Source organism: Fusarium pseudograminearum, chromosome 2 (genome assembly GCF_000303195.2).
Source record: "Fusarium pseudograminearum CS3096 chromosome 2, whole genome shotgun sequence".
In the NCBI taxonomy this organism is placed as follows: domain Eukaryota; kingdom Fungi; phylum Ascomycota; class Sordariomycetes; order Hypocreales; family Nectriaceae; genus Fusarium; species Fusarium pseudograminearum.
The window spans coordinates 1,659,910-1,674,025 of NC_031952.1; the positions used below are offsets into that span (position 1 = coordinate 1,659,910).

General features: G+C 49.8%; 3 protein-coding genes across 3 annotated transcripts, besides 2 other annotated features; 2 read left to right on the forward strand and 1 right to left on the reverse strand.

Annotated features, from left to right (window-relative positions):
- Positions 1-295: 295 nt before the first annotated feature.
- Positions 296-1,555, forward strand: FPSE_10162 (uncharacterized protein; the record flags this gene model as incomplete). Its single annotated transcript, XM_009263279.1, has 5 exons — positions 296-656; positions 709-778; positions 844-1,269; positions 1,327-1,447; positions 1,496-1,555. 5 exons carry the CDS (start codon positions 296-298, stop codon positions 1,553-1,555), a joined length of 1,038 nt encoding a protein of 345 aa, XP_009261554.1.
- Positions 1,556-3,217: 1,662 nt separating this feature from the next.
- Positions 3,218-3,293: a repeat region.
- Positions 3,294-6,485: 3,192 nt separating this feature from the next.
- FPSE_10163 (uncharacterized protein) lies at positions 6,486-8,104 on the forward strand (the record flags this gene model as incomplete). Its single annotated transcript, XM_009263280.1, has 3 exons — positions 6,486-6,606; positions 6,660-6,850; positions 6,908-8,104. 3 exons carry the CDS (start codon positions 6,486-6,488, stop codon positions 8,102-8,104), a joined length of 1,509 nt encoding a protein of 502 aa, XP_009261555.1.
- A 731-nt stretch (positions 8,105-8,835) lies between these two features.
- Positions 8,836-8,865: a microsatellite.
- A 217-nt stretch (positions 8,866-9,082) lies between these two features.
- On the reverse strand, positions 9,083-13,576 carry FPSE_10164 (uncharacterized protein; the record flags this gene model as incomplete). The annotated part of the gene is made up of 1 exon (XM_009263281.1): positions 9,083-13,576. The coding sequence occupies one exon, from the start codon at positions 13,574-13,576 to the stop codon at positions 9,083-9,085; it is 4,494 nt and encodes a 1,497-aa protein (XP_009261556.1).
- Positions 13,577-14,116: the final 540 nt, after the last annotated feature.

Genomic DNA, 14,116 nt, shown 5'->3' on the forward strand with positions numbered 1-14,116 from the left:
CCCCCAATTGCTTGAAATCAACCTGCATTTCAGTCATCATTATACCATCAGCATATCTTTTCCCCGTTTCGTTCCTGGGCGCTAATCATAAACTGCTCATCCCTGCACCATCGACGTCAAACTTCACGAGGGGAGCTTCAGCTTCATTCCCCAGGTACCCTGCCGCCACTTCCACTGAGCTCATAGCAGCTGTTACCACTGTTCACCTCCATAAGAACAATCGATCCGTCATTTCTCCCCCTCTTCTCCTCACGCTTTCTCTTCCATCACAGCACCTTTACTTTCTTCCACAGCCATGTCTTTTGCACTTTCTTTGCGTCTCTGTGCGCGGCGTGTTGCTGCTTCACCTGCTATTCGCCCCCGTTTCACTTTCACAGCTGCGCGAAAGCTTCACAATGTTCCTCCCCGACAGGACAAACCAGGAAAATATGCCCAGACCGATCCCCAGATCGAGGTTGAGTACCCAGAAGATCATGAGCTCCCTAGCAGTGAGCCTGTCTCTGGCGCTGGTGGCCAGTATGTGAAGCCAACTCTGCCTACCTTTACACTCGACGGTCATGTCGGCATCGTCACCGGTGGTGCACGTGGGTTGGGTCTTGTTATGGGTCAAGGAATGGTATTCTCTGGATCCAACCTTGCTCTTGTTGATATGAATAGTAAGTAGTTGCACCCTTCATAGCAAAACGCCCATTTCTAACATATTTGCAGAGGAGGAGGCAGAGAAGCAGACTAGCTTGATCATTGAAGAGTTCAAAAAGGAGAACCCTCGAGCCCGACGGTAAGCTCACCACTTATTGAGCTTTATAATTGTGCCAAACGCTAACAATACATCCCTTCTCATAGAATCCCAAAGGTCACTGCCCATTATGCCGATGTATCTGATCCTGAATCCGTCGAGGCTTGTGTAGCCGAGGTTGTCAAGGAGCACGGAAAAGTTGACAACCTGGTCACCTCAGCTGGCTTCACGGAGAACTTCGAAGCCGTTAACTACCCCATCGACCGCCTCCGCAAGCTTTGGGCTGTCAACGTTGACGGTACCTATCTCTTTGCAACATCAGTCGCCAGGCACTTGATGCAGAGAAAGGCTCCTGGTAGCATCGTCATGATTGGCAGCATGTCCGGATCCATTGTCAACGTTCCTCAGCCCCAGGCTCCCTATAATGCCGCCAAAGCCGGTGTGCGCCATCTCGCTGCTTCCTTGGCCGTCGAATGGGCTCAGGCAAACATCCGAGTCAACTGCATCTCTCCCGGTTACATGTTGACTGCACTGTAAGTCATGCAAATAACTTTGAACTCAGAGACAATCGACTGACACGGATCCAATAGCACTCAGAAGATTCTTGACGACAACCCGGATCTCAAGGCGAAGTGGACTTCCCTTATCCCCCAGGGCAAAATGGGACAACCCCAGGACCTCATGGGGCCCGTGGCATTCCTCCTATCAGATGTAAGTTGTGTATTCTTGTATCATGCATGCATAACTGACTGTTTTAAGGCTTCTTCGTATGTGACTGGTGCCGACATCCGAGTCGATGGCGGCTACACCGTTACCTAGATTCTTTCCAACAAAAGCGAAAAGGAGTGTGGTCAACATTGCACCGTAATTGGTTTATATGAGCGATTTTGGAATTCGACAATGTACCTAATGGTTGAGAAAAGGAGATCACGATTTTAAGCATATCGAAAAGGAGTTAATTACATATTCCTGCTGAAGACGAGGATGCCTCTTTAGCCCAACTCCGGTTCTATAGTATAACAAAAAAATAATTGATGAATAAACGTGTTGATTCTCAATGTGACACATCCCGAAAACGGATAGTTGTACTTTAAACACCCATGACATTCCCGAGTGTAACCACCAAACGCCCGGCAATGCTGCTGTATTACTGAGGTGGGATCGGCCTGCAGAGAAACCTCAACATATTCGTCAACTCCGAGGCGACGGTAAACCCAGATAGCAGCCCTTGTATGTAAGCGTTGATCACCTATCTTTCGGGTTTCCTCCCTGTATGATGTGGTTACAATACATTATCGATGCCCCCCCCCCGTGCGTCTGAAACGCAGCCACAGTGATGGGCAGGCTTAGAAATAGAAGTGAGGGACATGTGTGTGCGTGCGTGAATGTGACCTGCAATCTGGTGCAAGATGGCGATCTCATGGTAGGCTATTTGAATAGAGCGTGCGTCAGACTTTGTTTTAGACAATGCAATTTGTAACATCTATCTACTGGCTTGAGATAGTTGAGAGTACCAAGACTTACTTATTAGCTGGAATGGTGGCAGTGCTTTGAAAAGTCAGCATCGGCATACGGGAACTAAATAGGAAGCTTATTATCTCCTCTTGATCATTCGTAACCCCCTCTATCTATTGTTGAAGCTCAATTCTAGGATCTTAGGCAAGGATCCCCACAACCACAAAGCTTGGTGTGGTTCAAAACGTGGGGGAGGCATGTTAAGCCGACGCTGATCTGTACGGACTCGTTTCGTGGTACCTTGCACTGACCAAACTATTGAGCGCGTGTGAGGGAGTGCCAGCCTAAATAAAAAAGGTTTTCATTCGGTCTTGATGAAATCGTAGACTAGCGATGTAGCAGGCTATTTTGTCTACATGTGACTTTGATGTGCGAACTGGCTCCTCGCTCTCTAACTAGTAGATACCTGTCTGCTATCTCTAAATCGGGGGCTTCAAGCTTAAGCTCTCCACAGTTAGCCGAATGACCCAAGTTTCTAAGCCGACGTTGAGCATTGTTAACATCACCCCAGATCCTTCATTGGATGCTTCTCGGTAGTGGAACTTTATACATGATGCATCCTACAATTCCTCTCGGCCGACAACTTTATGGAGATCCCAGCACCTTACCTCAGAGAAGCTTAGACTGAGGTCAACGAGGTGGCTGACTGCGAACCCCTCCTTCATTATCTTAACGTCAGGTGCCTCCAGGAACGAGCCTGTGCCGTCTTAGTCCTAAATGTTACAACGTGGTGTAGCAGAACAAAGCGCGGCGTTGGCCTTGATTGGCCTCGTGAAAGCTAACGTAAGGGACACTTTGGAAGCGGGGAAGAGCCTCAAAAAAAGAAAAGAAAACAAAAACTTGATCGAAAAAGGTCTCGCATGGAGTGGCTGGTTTGGTCAGTCACACGACCATGGATGGTCCTGGACAATGAATGACCCCGCCAAGAAACGGATCAGAAGACTCGAAGAAATTGACGCTTCTGTAAAAGGAAAAGATGGGAGAAGCATTAAAAAGAAAAGAACAGTGAAAAAGAAGGGCAAAGAGGGGGAGCGAAGGGAAACCGGGTAGAACTCTTAGACATACATACAGGCTATAGCCAATGCTGAGAATCGCATGTATATCAGGAATAGTGTCTATGGAGACAGATTTATCCCCGGCAAGGTAAGGGTTTCAGCTTCCGGGTAATTTGTTCTAGAAGTCGAGGGCAAAAAGGTCATGTTTCGGTAGGATCGACGATCGTGCTGTTTTGGGTATTTTCGAGTCAGGGACTGCAACACTCAAGGGAGGAGAGATAGGCTGACAGAACATATGCAGAGCCGCAGGATGCATCCTGGATTATCTAGGTGCGTAAAACGAGCTGGCATTCCGAGGTGGCTCATTACAGAACGGCTGTAGGTCGGTGAGGGCTGTTCAAGTCAGAGTAAACTCAACATTGACATTTAGGTCTCTGGTTTTCAGCCTTGATGAGAGCAAACAGCCAGATTTCGAGGCGGTGAAATTACTCGATCGCCATGTACGACGAGTACATACACAGTAAAGGCCCTGATTCAGAGTGACAGCTTGCCCTGCATATTGACCGGGTAGTATGTCATCGACTTGGAAGTTGATGATTGGCGATATCTCATGTTGCAATGGCCTCGTGACCTTGATACCTACTTTCATGCTTGCCTATCCTTGTCAATGCGATAACCCTGCCGACCGAGTGATCAAGCTCAGCCACTGTATCACAATAGCATAGAACAAAAGGAAATATGGAAGAAATGTAGACCTGGTAGCATCGACATAGAATAATTACTTACGGCAACTGTACATTGCAAGGTGCAGGGAACACCTGAATATAACATATTTAGGTATTTTCGAGAATAAATGAGATTCCTTAGCTAGGTAGGTACTGTGAGAATCCGAGCAAAATGTCATTCTCTGATGGCTAGAATTTCCATGAAGAAATGGAGGTGAATGCCTATTACCCATGCCCATGTAAGAACTAGAAACCTGAAGTCTCCCGTAAAGTTCAGTTCGATTTAGCTAGGGGCCTCCCTCCCTACGCACGTCACATGGAACCTAGGGGGGTGTCCGCCCGCGTGCGCGGTAGTTCAGGTTCCAATGTAACCTACCTCGATTGGATGCTAGCGCCTATTCTTAGCCTACGATGCCTAGGTAGGGGAACCAGAAAACTTGAGACCCAAGCTTAAAATACACAAGATGATAGCCCAAGAGCGGGTCTGATAAAGTGGCATAAAATAACCAATTCGCTTTATCTCTTGGGCAAGTACAGTATCGAGGTTTCTGTGACCTCGAGGTATGCCTGACTGACTTACAGGCGACCTATATGGGAGGTATCTAGCACTAGAAACTTGTTAGCCATCAAGCTCTAAACTTAGTACTAAGACTTAGGTAGGTGCTCTGAATGGTGCCTTCCCAGTACCTCTAGGCTGGGGAAGGAACAGACGAGTCAACTACCACAAGTCAACATATGTTTCTCCCATGCTTGCATTGTCCTCCTCCCTCACAGTTGTGGCTTTTGCATGCCCCTGGCACTCATATAGCACCCGATTGCACCTCGATTCCACTGCCTGCATCGTCTGCTGAGGGGACTATCGAATTATTGATTCAACCACACAGCAGCTTATCTTTATAGTGCGCAGGCCCTTAGTGACAGGCATCCCTCACCTCAACTCCACCTCCACCAAACAGATAAACGTGCTGGGCAATAAGTCGCTAAAAATCACGGACCCCTGGTTTTTCTTTTGACGCAGAGGATCTGATACATTCCGTTAACAGGGCTCATTCTGGCCTGGACCGGTCAGCGACACAGCGGCCTCTCCGGAAGGTACCTGCTGCCCGTCTTTCGCCGCCATCTAGGTACCTACCTACCTTAGCCAACTAAGCCGACCGAACTCCTTTTCAATTCCTCCCCGGCCCCCCTCGTCACGAAGCCAACAATTCCGATCTGTAACTACTTTATCTACTTTATTACTGAGCTTGCGGCGACATACCAGGCTTTTAATCTTTTCTTCATTGTTCCGAGATTTTTTCAACATTGTTCCCCTGGCATCGTCATCGACTCCGAAACCAGTCGGCATCAAGTGTGAAGAGCTTGACTTCTGCGAGACACGCCTTCAACTTTGGACCAGCATCGACTGTCAACTCCGACGTCGCCGTCCGCCGCCGCTATTGAAGTTTCCATGTACCCCGGCCCGACGATTCAGCAGACCGAGCTGTACCCATAAACTCCAGCTGCAAGCATTCGATATCTTCAGCCATTATCATCAGTCCCTCCACCGGCTCTCCACCGTCTTTTTCTCTGGTTCACTAGCAGGTACAGACTTTTTTTCACCTTGCGACCCTTAAAAATTTCTTGCATCTGTAACCAATTCTTCTTCTTTCCATCACTCAGCGCGCAGGCTTTCTCAATTCTTAAGAACCTCGAGCTGCAGATGTAACAAAAGAGCTCCGAATGTGTTGTTACACTTACACAGCACCCATTCGAACGGCCCCCTCAGTTTAGCTTACAGCTGCAACTAAAAGCTTGCGCTCAGTTAAGCTTTCGCTGCAACACCACTCGAGTTTCACTCAGTAAAGCTGTCCAGCTTCACCAGTGCAAGGTCCACTGTTATTCACTTTCGCCGCTTTTTTTACACACGAGAAGTCAACTTTTGCGTCACGAGCTTACGAGTCACGAGCCATTCCGAAGCTCTTTTTCGCAACTGTGTTTCGCTCCGAGGGAATCAACAACTACTGACACACGCCAAGGGCAACAAAACAAAAATAGAGACGGGGAGTCCTGTATAACCCGGACTTTTGTGTACACCTCAACTGCGTCAGCTGCTGCATTCCTCGGCTCGATTTTGGTGTTGCCTGAATTCAAGCCCATCTGAACAGGGAACTTATTCGACACTCACTCACGACCGCCAACTGCCTTTGATTACTTCCAAATTTTGAGGTAACTGCGTTGAAGCTTTATGCCACTTGCAATTGGCAGAAAATAAAGAGGAACGACTTTATCGATCACCGAGTTACATTGTGCGCCCATAATCACTCAAAAGCATCGAAACTCATCCACACACGGGTCACTCACCTATCACTTTGTTTAAACGATCATGCTTCGCTTGTAGCCGACGACAAACACCTCTGCACCAAGGAACTGCCAGGGGTACTTGCAGACGAAACCGTCTTATCACCAAGTTTGCATCCTGTCGCCGCAAAAGTTATTCATGATAGCCTGGCTCTACCATTTCGTACAATTTCAGTCATGGACCCAAGCATGCCGATGATTCTGCCAAAAGGCATTGTCACCAACTCGGAAAACATTTACAAGGAGGTTGCTGACTTCCCAATCGTCCCCCCTGACAAAGTTTGGAAGTATTGGCATGGTAAACCTATTGATCTTTCCACATGTCTTTGCACACGGCTTATACTTGCTTAGTGTACACTACCACATATAAGAAGCTTCAGGATCCGACAGCATGTCGGCTCGAAAACTTTTGGTGGCATGTCTGGGGAAGTGATCGCAGGTTTCTTAAGGGCAGTGCCCTAGCCAAACTTTACGAAGAGATCTCTAATGGGCCAACATTTGTCCCCCTCAAGGGACCACCGAACCGATGGGAGGGACCCGATGTATGTAGCATTGAGGCTTTTGGCCGAGGACTCCTCTCACCAACTGACACCGTGTAGATGCACCCCCTGATCAAGCAAATTCTGGAAGCCGCCGAAGCTCAGGCGACCCCACCTCTACCACAACCGCAAGGGTTCCGCTCATCTAGACCTACCGACTCAGCGTTGAGAACCCTATCTTCGAGTGCCTCAAAACCGCCACCCACCCACCCGATCTTGAAAAAAGCCCGGGGTCCGTCGGCATCAGGGCCACGGCCGACGGCTCGCTTTGTGTCACCCCAAGAATCTGCAGATGAAGATGAGATCCCCTCGTCGGGAAGCACAGCCGCGACAGCCTCTGAGGCGCCTGTGTATGTAACGGCTTCGCCAATGAAGAAAACGACAACACCTCCCCAAAAGCTCACTCCTTCCTCGCCTCTCGCCAATAAGAAAACATCTCCGTCAAAGAAGTCGACTCCAACTGCAGAACCCCTTATTCGAGAAACTGGGTTTGGGACATCTGGTGGGTCTCGAAGTGCCGCTCTGCAGCAGCCTGCACCACACAACACCCGCACAACCGTGGAACGTGACCAACCAACGAGTGGTCAGAGCAATGGTGTGGTGGAGGAACGCCCTGTAATGAGCGAAAAGGCACGTGGGAAACGACCAGCTGCACCTGTCCGACCGTCGTCACACAGGAAAGAAGTAGGAAAGGACGTGATAGCAGAGGAAACCCAGCAGACGTCGCCCTCGAAAGATCGGCCTCGTAGCATCCATCGCGAGAAAGGTGTACTCCCACAAGCCCGCTCTCTTATAAGCCTTACGACTCATGGATCACGTAGAGGATCTAGGACCTCTTCAGTATCAACATTCAACGTGGGATCTCTGGAGAGTAGCCAGAGCCAGGACCTGCCTGCCATGGCTCGGTCCCAGTCTCACGGCGGATACGACCAACACAAGTTGCAAAATGGCATCAGAGCGCCGGGTCTCTTCACAGAAGCCACCTCATCAACATCTAACGTCGCTGTCGCAGGCACTATTCTCGATCAATCTGGATTTGGGTCTGCATCGGACTTGAATAACCTCGATCATAGACGACCCGAACACCATACCATTCCTGCTGTGCCACCTCGGCCATCTATTCTCGATGCTCGTTTCACACCAACTCCACCGACCACATCGGCTAGTGTGCCTTTAGGACGCACGAAAAGTCAGCTGACACTTCTCCTTGAACGCGAAAAGGCACGGGGCAGTGACAGACCGCGATCAAAAAACTAAACATCTCTGCTTCATTCTAAAAGCACTATTTTGTTGCTGCATACACTCAGGCGAGGTCTCACAGGGACTATGTATGCCATTTTCAACTGAAATTCGGCGTTAGCGGGAAGTACCACTCTTTTTTCTAACGACCCGGAGCGCATGGCCATGGAGTTGTTGATGGGTGCATGAAAGTACCCACGGTCTTCAGTATCATCTTATAGGTTGCCCATTTGCTTTTAGTAACACCTGGCTCGGGTGTCAAGGATTGAAAGCTGCATATGCGGTTGATTCTTTCTAGATATATGATCGGTCCAGGGGCAAGGCGTTGATGGCGAAGCTGACTTGAATCTGAGCAGCTTTAGGCGGACGGATACAGACGGGAGAGGAAACGGGGTGAGTGGAGTTGATACCATTATAGAACCAAAAGCAAGACGCTGCAACAGCATGCTCAAGGTGCTGCCGAAAAACAACAACCATCCAAATGAGTATGGATGGACATGCTATCTGTCCACTTAGTTCAAGGCTCAAACCGTGATAAATTCGAAAACTTCAGTAATGATGAGGCGCTCTACATGAATCTCAAAAGGCCATAAAGTTAGTGAAATGCGTTTGACGCTGAAGAATATTGCTTAACATGGTATCTATTGTTACAGTTAGGAAACTGAAGGGTGAGATAAATAGCTACTATATATTACGATCGATAGGTTTTTAGTCCTGTGTGCATCTTGGGTGGTATCCAACCGATTAATCACCCATCCATCCAACCATCCATTCATCCAAGTTAATCCGTCAGTTTATGCATTAATCCAAGAATTCCGATAGCGCGTTGTCGAGAACAAAGAGAAACGCATTGCTCTGTATGAAACAGAGAAGCGCTGGAGCGAGTGTATGAGTGTAAAAAGTTGAAGACTAAAAGTAGTTGATAAATAATTGTTACTTTGTAACAGTCGTTGGTATTATGAAGAGCGTGCAGTGGTGGGTTTCAAAGAATATAGCTTATTCGTCAAGCTTAAACATTCTGCGCAGTGCTCCGAATTTCTTCTTCTTTGGCGTGCCAACTTCTGAACCATCAGCTGACATTGCATGGGGGCGCATGTGACTGTGAGAAGTACTACGACGCTTGAGGAAGCCTGTTTTGTTTGTCGGAGAAGATGGAGATGAGCCGATACCGCCGGCAGTAGATGGCCTTTTCTCCTCATCAACGACATACGTGTTCTGGGAGCCTTCGTCGAAATCTTCCTCTTCATGAGTATGCTCATGGTCTTTGAGAGGCCAATTTGCCCCACGTTTTTGTAGACGTGAGCTGTGAGCAGCCCCTTCACTGTTGCTCCGGATAACAGCAAGACGCTCCGGATCGCGCTCGAGATGAGTATCCCTGCGGGAAGCGCTCTCGCTTGTATTGCGAGAAACCTTATCAGAGGAGTCCTTCTTGCGACGCAGAATTGATGACATAAAGCTGCCACGTCGCTTGTGACCTGGCCGTGCCCCCATTTTCTCGGCAGTGTCATTTTGGGCTCCCAGATTGCCTCGCCCTGAGCCATTTCGGTTCAATACTGGAGCAGATCGAGAGGCTGCACCATTGGAAGTAATTCCCTGCTGTGGCGGCGCTAAGTCGTCGTCGCTGTCGGGTAGGTCAGGAGAATCTTGGATACCAGCACGAGAAGCAGGGACCTTTATAGCGGCGGCGGCGGCACCATTTGAAGACGAGTCTCGCAGTGTTTTCGGCACGCGCTTTTGCTTAGGCACGGGTGAAGGAATGTCCTCGTCACTGGAGTCGACAAAACGGCTACGGAAGGCTGGATGTGACTCATCTTCGTCGCTTGAATCTTCAAAACGACTACTACCCTTAGATTTCTTGGCCTTGGCTGGACGACCGAAACCAGAAAGGCGCTTGTGAGAAGGTTCGGCTTCAGATGATCCGGAACGCAGTGACTGGCGCATACGACCACTCATCGCAACAGGGGGAGGTGAGCTTGTGTTAGAGTTGCGTCGGAACCCAGCAGGCGATAACGATCGAAGGCTAAACCGGCTGCTTCCTCGGGGAGTTTCTTGGGCGGGCGTTGCCACTGGTTCTGGCTCTCGAACACTTCCTCTCATCGTCCTACGGAAGCTAAGACCTTCCCCGCCCCCAGGCCTTGCACGCCGGAAACTGCTTTCGCTGGAATCAGATCCTCGACGTGTCAGGGCTGGCTTCGCGGCACCTCGCATAGTAGGTCCCCTGTCTTCAGAATGCGTGCGGCGTTGAGCTTTAACGGTTTCGAATGTGGTTGCCGGTTGATAAGATGTAGGCCGAGTATTCTTTGAAGTTGGGGACGTAGTATGACCATTAGCCGTAGAGCCGTTTGCTCTGAGCGATTTACGCATCCCGGTATTCGGAGTAACGCTGGCATCGGGCTCTTGACGAAGGGACTTGCGTAAATGGCTGCCGTTCGAATTCTGGGGGCTGGAGGGAGCAGTGCCAGATCTCATAGACTTACGCATACTGCCACTCTGAGCTGGTTTTGAATTTTCGACTACAGGGGCTGCAGCACCTCGCATTGACTTCCGGAGCTTGCTGCCTCCGTTTGATGTTGTGTTGTCTGAAGTGGAAGGCTGGACTCGAAGCTTTTCAACATCATCGCGGGGCCAGCTCGTGCCTGGTTGAATCTGATAGACTCGTTTTGTGTCGCGCAACTTTTCTGAAACTTCGGGCTCTTCCAGGGGTTCTTGAATTGGTTCCTCCGCATCCTTTGCTTTGGTATGGGCCTTTGTCTTGTGCTTTGGTCGACGCACTGCATGTTCTGGAATGGGTTCTTCATCGGAATCCTCCATAGCCTCCTTTTCAAGCTGGCGCCTACCCTCCGGGCTCAGACTCCTCCAATACGCCTTCGCGGTCTGCCAGTCGCTGGGTGTCTGGAGAACTTGAGAGGTGCTCTTTACAGGTGTAGACTCCTGAGACTTGTCGGTTTCTTGAGACTTGGCCATTGCCTTTTCTAATACTCTCTGGGGAACAGTGGGCTCAATGGGACTATCGACAACCGCATCAAGCGATAAGAAACCGTCTCCCTCCATGTCGGACAGGTCCTCGTAAGCGTCACTGTAGATGCTGCTCCCGTCAGATTCTTCTGAAACTTCTTGGATATCATGCATCTGAGAACTCGAAGACACTGCACTAGTTGAATCGAAGGACCGACGTGTCGAAATTTGTGCTGGCTCTTTGCTGTCATCGGAGATTCGCTTCTTGTTATCTGTGTCTGCAGGAAACTCTCCAGGGACATCAAAGAAGTCCGAAGGCGAATCTGATTGGTTTTCATCGGGGATGCGCGGGCTGGGATGTATGATCGAAATCGTTGGTATGTTGTCGCTGGGACTAGATTTTGCCGAATCACTCTCGACCCCGCCAGTTGAATCATTAACCGTGGTTTGTGTTTCTACTCCGTGGCCTGTGGATGTCTGAGTCTCCAAGTTCCCAATGTCGGATTCAATATCGGATTCTAGGTCGCTGTTACTGATATATCCCTGGCCGTCAACAGACGTGACCACAGGAGGTAGTGGCTCTCGGTATCTGGAGGTGTTGGCTTCATTGCGAGAGGCTTGTTCTTGCGACAAAACAGATCCGATAGCGTGGTCGCTGGACTGAGCTAAATTCTGTGTAGTGGGCTGATCATCGGCTTCCGTAGGGTGCGAAGTTGTAGCAATTGTAGGTGATGCTGATCTGTCCGTGGGCCGAACAAGGGGTCGCTCCTCGGGTTCTCTGACCTTCTTCTCACGAACACTTCCGAAAGAAGGCAGAGCGGGACGGGGGGTCATTGTTTCATCTTCATCCAAAGTTATTGAGTCTTTCTTGTTCCGTCCGATGATGCTATGCCAAGGTTTCTTTGACTGGGGACTGGCTAATCGTGGCGAATCCGTATCTGGTGCAGGCGCAGCCTCACCCATAATTGCTGTGTTCCCATCGTCAAAGCTTACCCGCACACTTTTCTTTCGTAATGCATCTGAATCTTCTCGGGCCATGCCTGACCAAGCAACGGATGCATCTGAACCATCTTCTGAAGGAGACGCGTCACGAGGGCTTGAATACTTAAGTGCAGACTTTCGAGGCGATAACGATCGTGGAGGGGGCTCGTGCCTGACGATTAGTTGATCGGTTTTGGGCGCAAAGTGCGTTGTGCGAGCGGGACTCCTGGCAGGGCTTTCAGAATGAACACGAGTGCGACGCACAGTTTCGTTCTGCTGATCTACCAGAACTGAAGTCTGTGTTTGGGGTGGAGTAGTAGACTTGACTGGTATCGCATCAACCCCATCCATTGAGCGCTCCCGGGAGATAGTTGGCTTATTAGGCTCGTATTCCTCCTCCTGTTCACGGTCTTCGTGCACGATAGATGGTCGCTTTCTAATGGAGGATTCAGGTTTGGTAGCTTGGGGTGGGCTTGCAACAGTGCGAGCTGCTTGCCTTGACGCTTCACCCTCTGACTCTACATCAGACTCATCCATCATTTGCTCCTCAGGCACGTTGGGCCTTGCCGCATGCTTTATCTCACGCTCGATATCTGGTTTAGACTCGAGATCCGGTTCCGGCGCGGGTTCAGGCTCAGGCTTGGCTTGACTGACCTCCTTGGCCTGTTCAGGTTGTGTAACTGCCGCTTGAACAACTGGCTCACTTTGTGCAGATTTGGACGGTTTAGGTGGCGGTGAGACTGGTTCGACAGCGGTACCCTTTAACCGTCCTAATGTTCCCTTAGAAAGATGGCTGCCAGCCTTGGAGTTTTCGTGCTTGTGCTTGCGGGTAGGTTTCTCGGATGCATCTCGGACATTTTGCTCTTGTATCAGCAACTGTGCCTGGGGAACCATTCGCCTTGAATTGGGATCGTACACCATTGCGTTATTTGATTGACTGGGTGAGTCAGTCATAGAACGGGGGTACGAAAAGTTGATGGAGCTTGGACTGCTAGGACGTAAATCTACTGACGCTCTTTTATCGACCACAGTGGCTCGTCGCATATTGGACATATCCCCAGCTGCAGCTGCTCCAAACCAGGTGCCTTGATCGTTTTTCATCTTTTGGCTGGCTGTTTGAAAAGACTGCGTCTGCAAACTCGTTGCCCGTTTGCGTGTTGGGTTCTTTGTATCGGATTTGACTTGCTCATTTTGAGGAATCTTGGGGACCGGAGGAACATCTTGGGCCTGCGGAGCAGGGTTCCTGGCTGGCGATGGCGAAGGAGACCGGAAGGTCCGCTCTGTCATGGAATTCGCACTCGGCGATCGATGAAGATCCCGACTTCGTCTGTCCCGGCTTCCGGAAGACGACACAGATGCGCTCCTGCGCGAAACTCGTTTCGATTGGACCTGAGAGACATTGGTTGGTGTTGTAGGTCGAGCTTTGAGAGCGGCTGCAGCTGCCGCTGACGACAAAGATGGCGTTGTTTCCCGTCGCAAAAAGGCCGATGCGGCGGCGGTCGCGGCGTTGGGATTGGCGGTCTCCCTGGTCAACGGCTGAGATGATATCGCCATGTTAGTGGTGCAAAACCGACTGCAAAGGGGATGAAAAAGAAAAGAAGAGACAGAAGAGAATGAAGAAAAAGTCGCGAGAAGAGTTGAAGGCCGATGATAATACAATGGTCAAAGACGAAAGCGGCAAGTTTCACAATAGCGAATGCCTTCGACGATCCTGGCAGGTGCCGTGGCGCGCGAAACTCAAAAAAGCCAAAACCGGTTTTGCAGAAACGGTATATAAGTAAAGCAAATTACAGATAGACTCACCAGAGAGGGAGTGCGATGCCTCCTTGAGCCAAACATGATGGGCTGGATTAGGGTGGGCTAGATCGAAAACGGCGCGAGGCCAGCAGAGCTCAACAGGCGGCTTGCATTCAGGAAAGGCCGCGGATCTTCGGGAGACGGTCAATAATGACGCTGAGATGTGAGTCAAGTTATCGGCTCACATTAAGTATAGTAATGCTATTATGTTGTGTTGGGAATACGTCAGGGTTGATTGAATGAGACAGAAATTAGGGCTGCAAAAGTAGTTTGAAGAAGAAGAGGGAGGTTCCATGC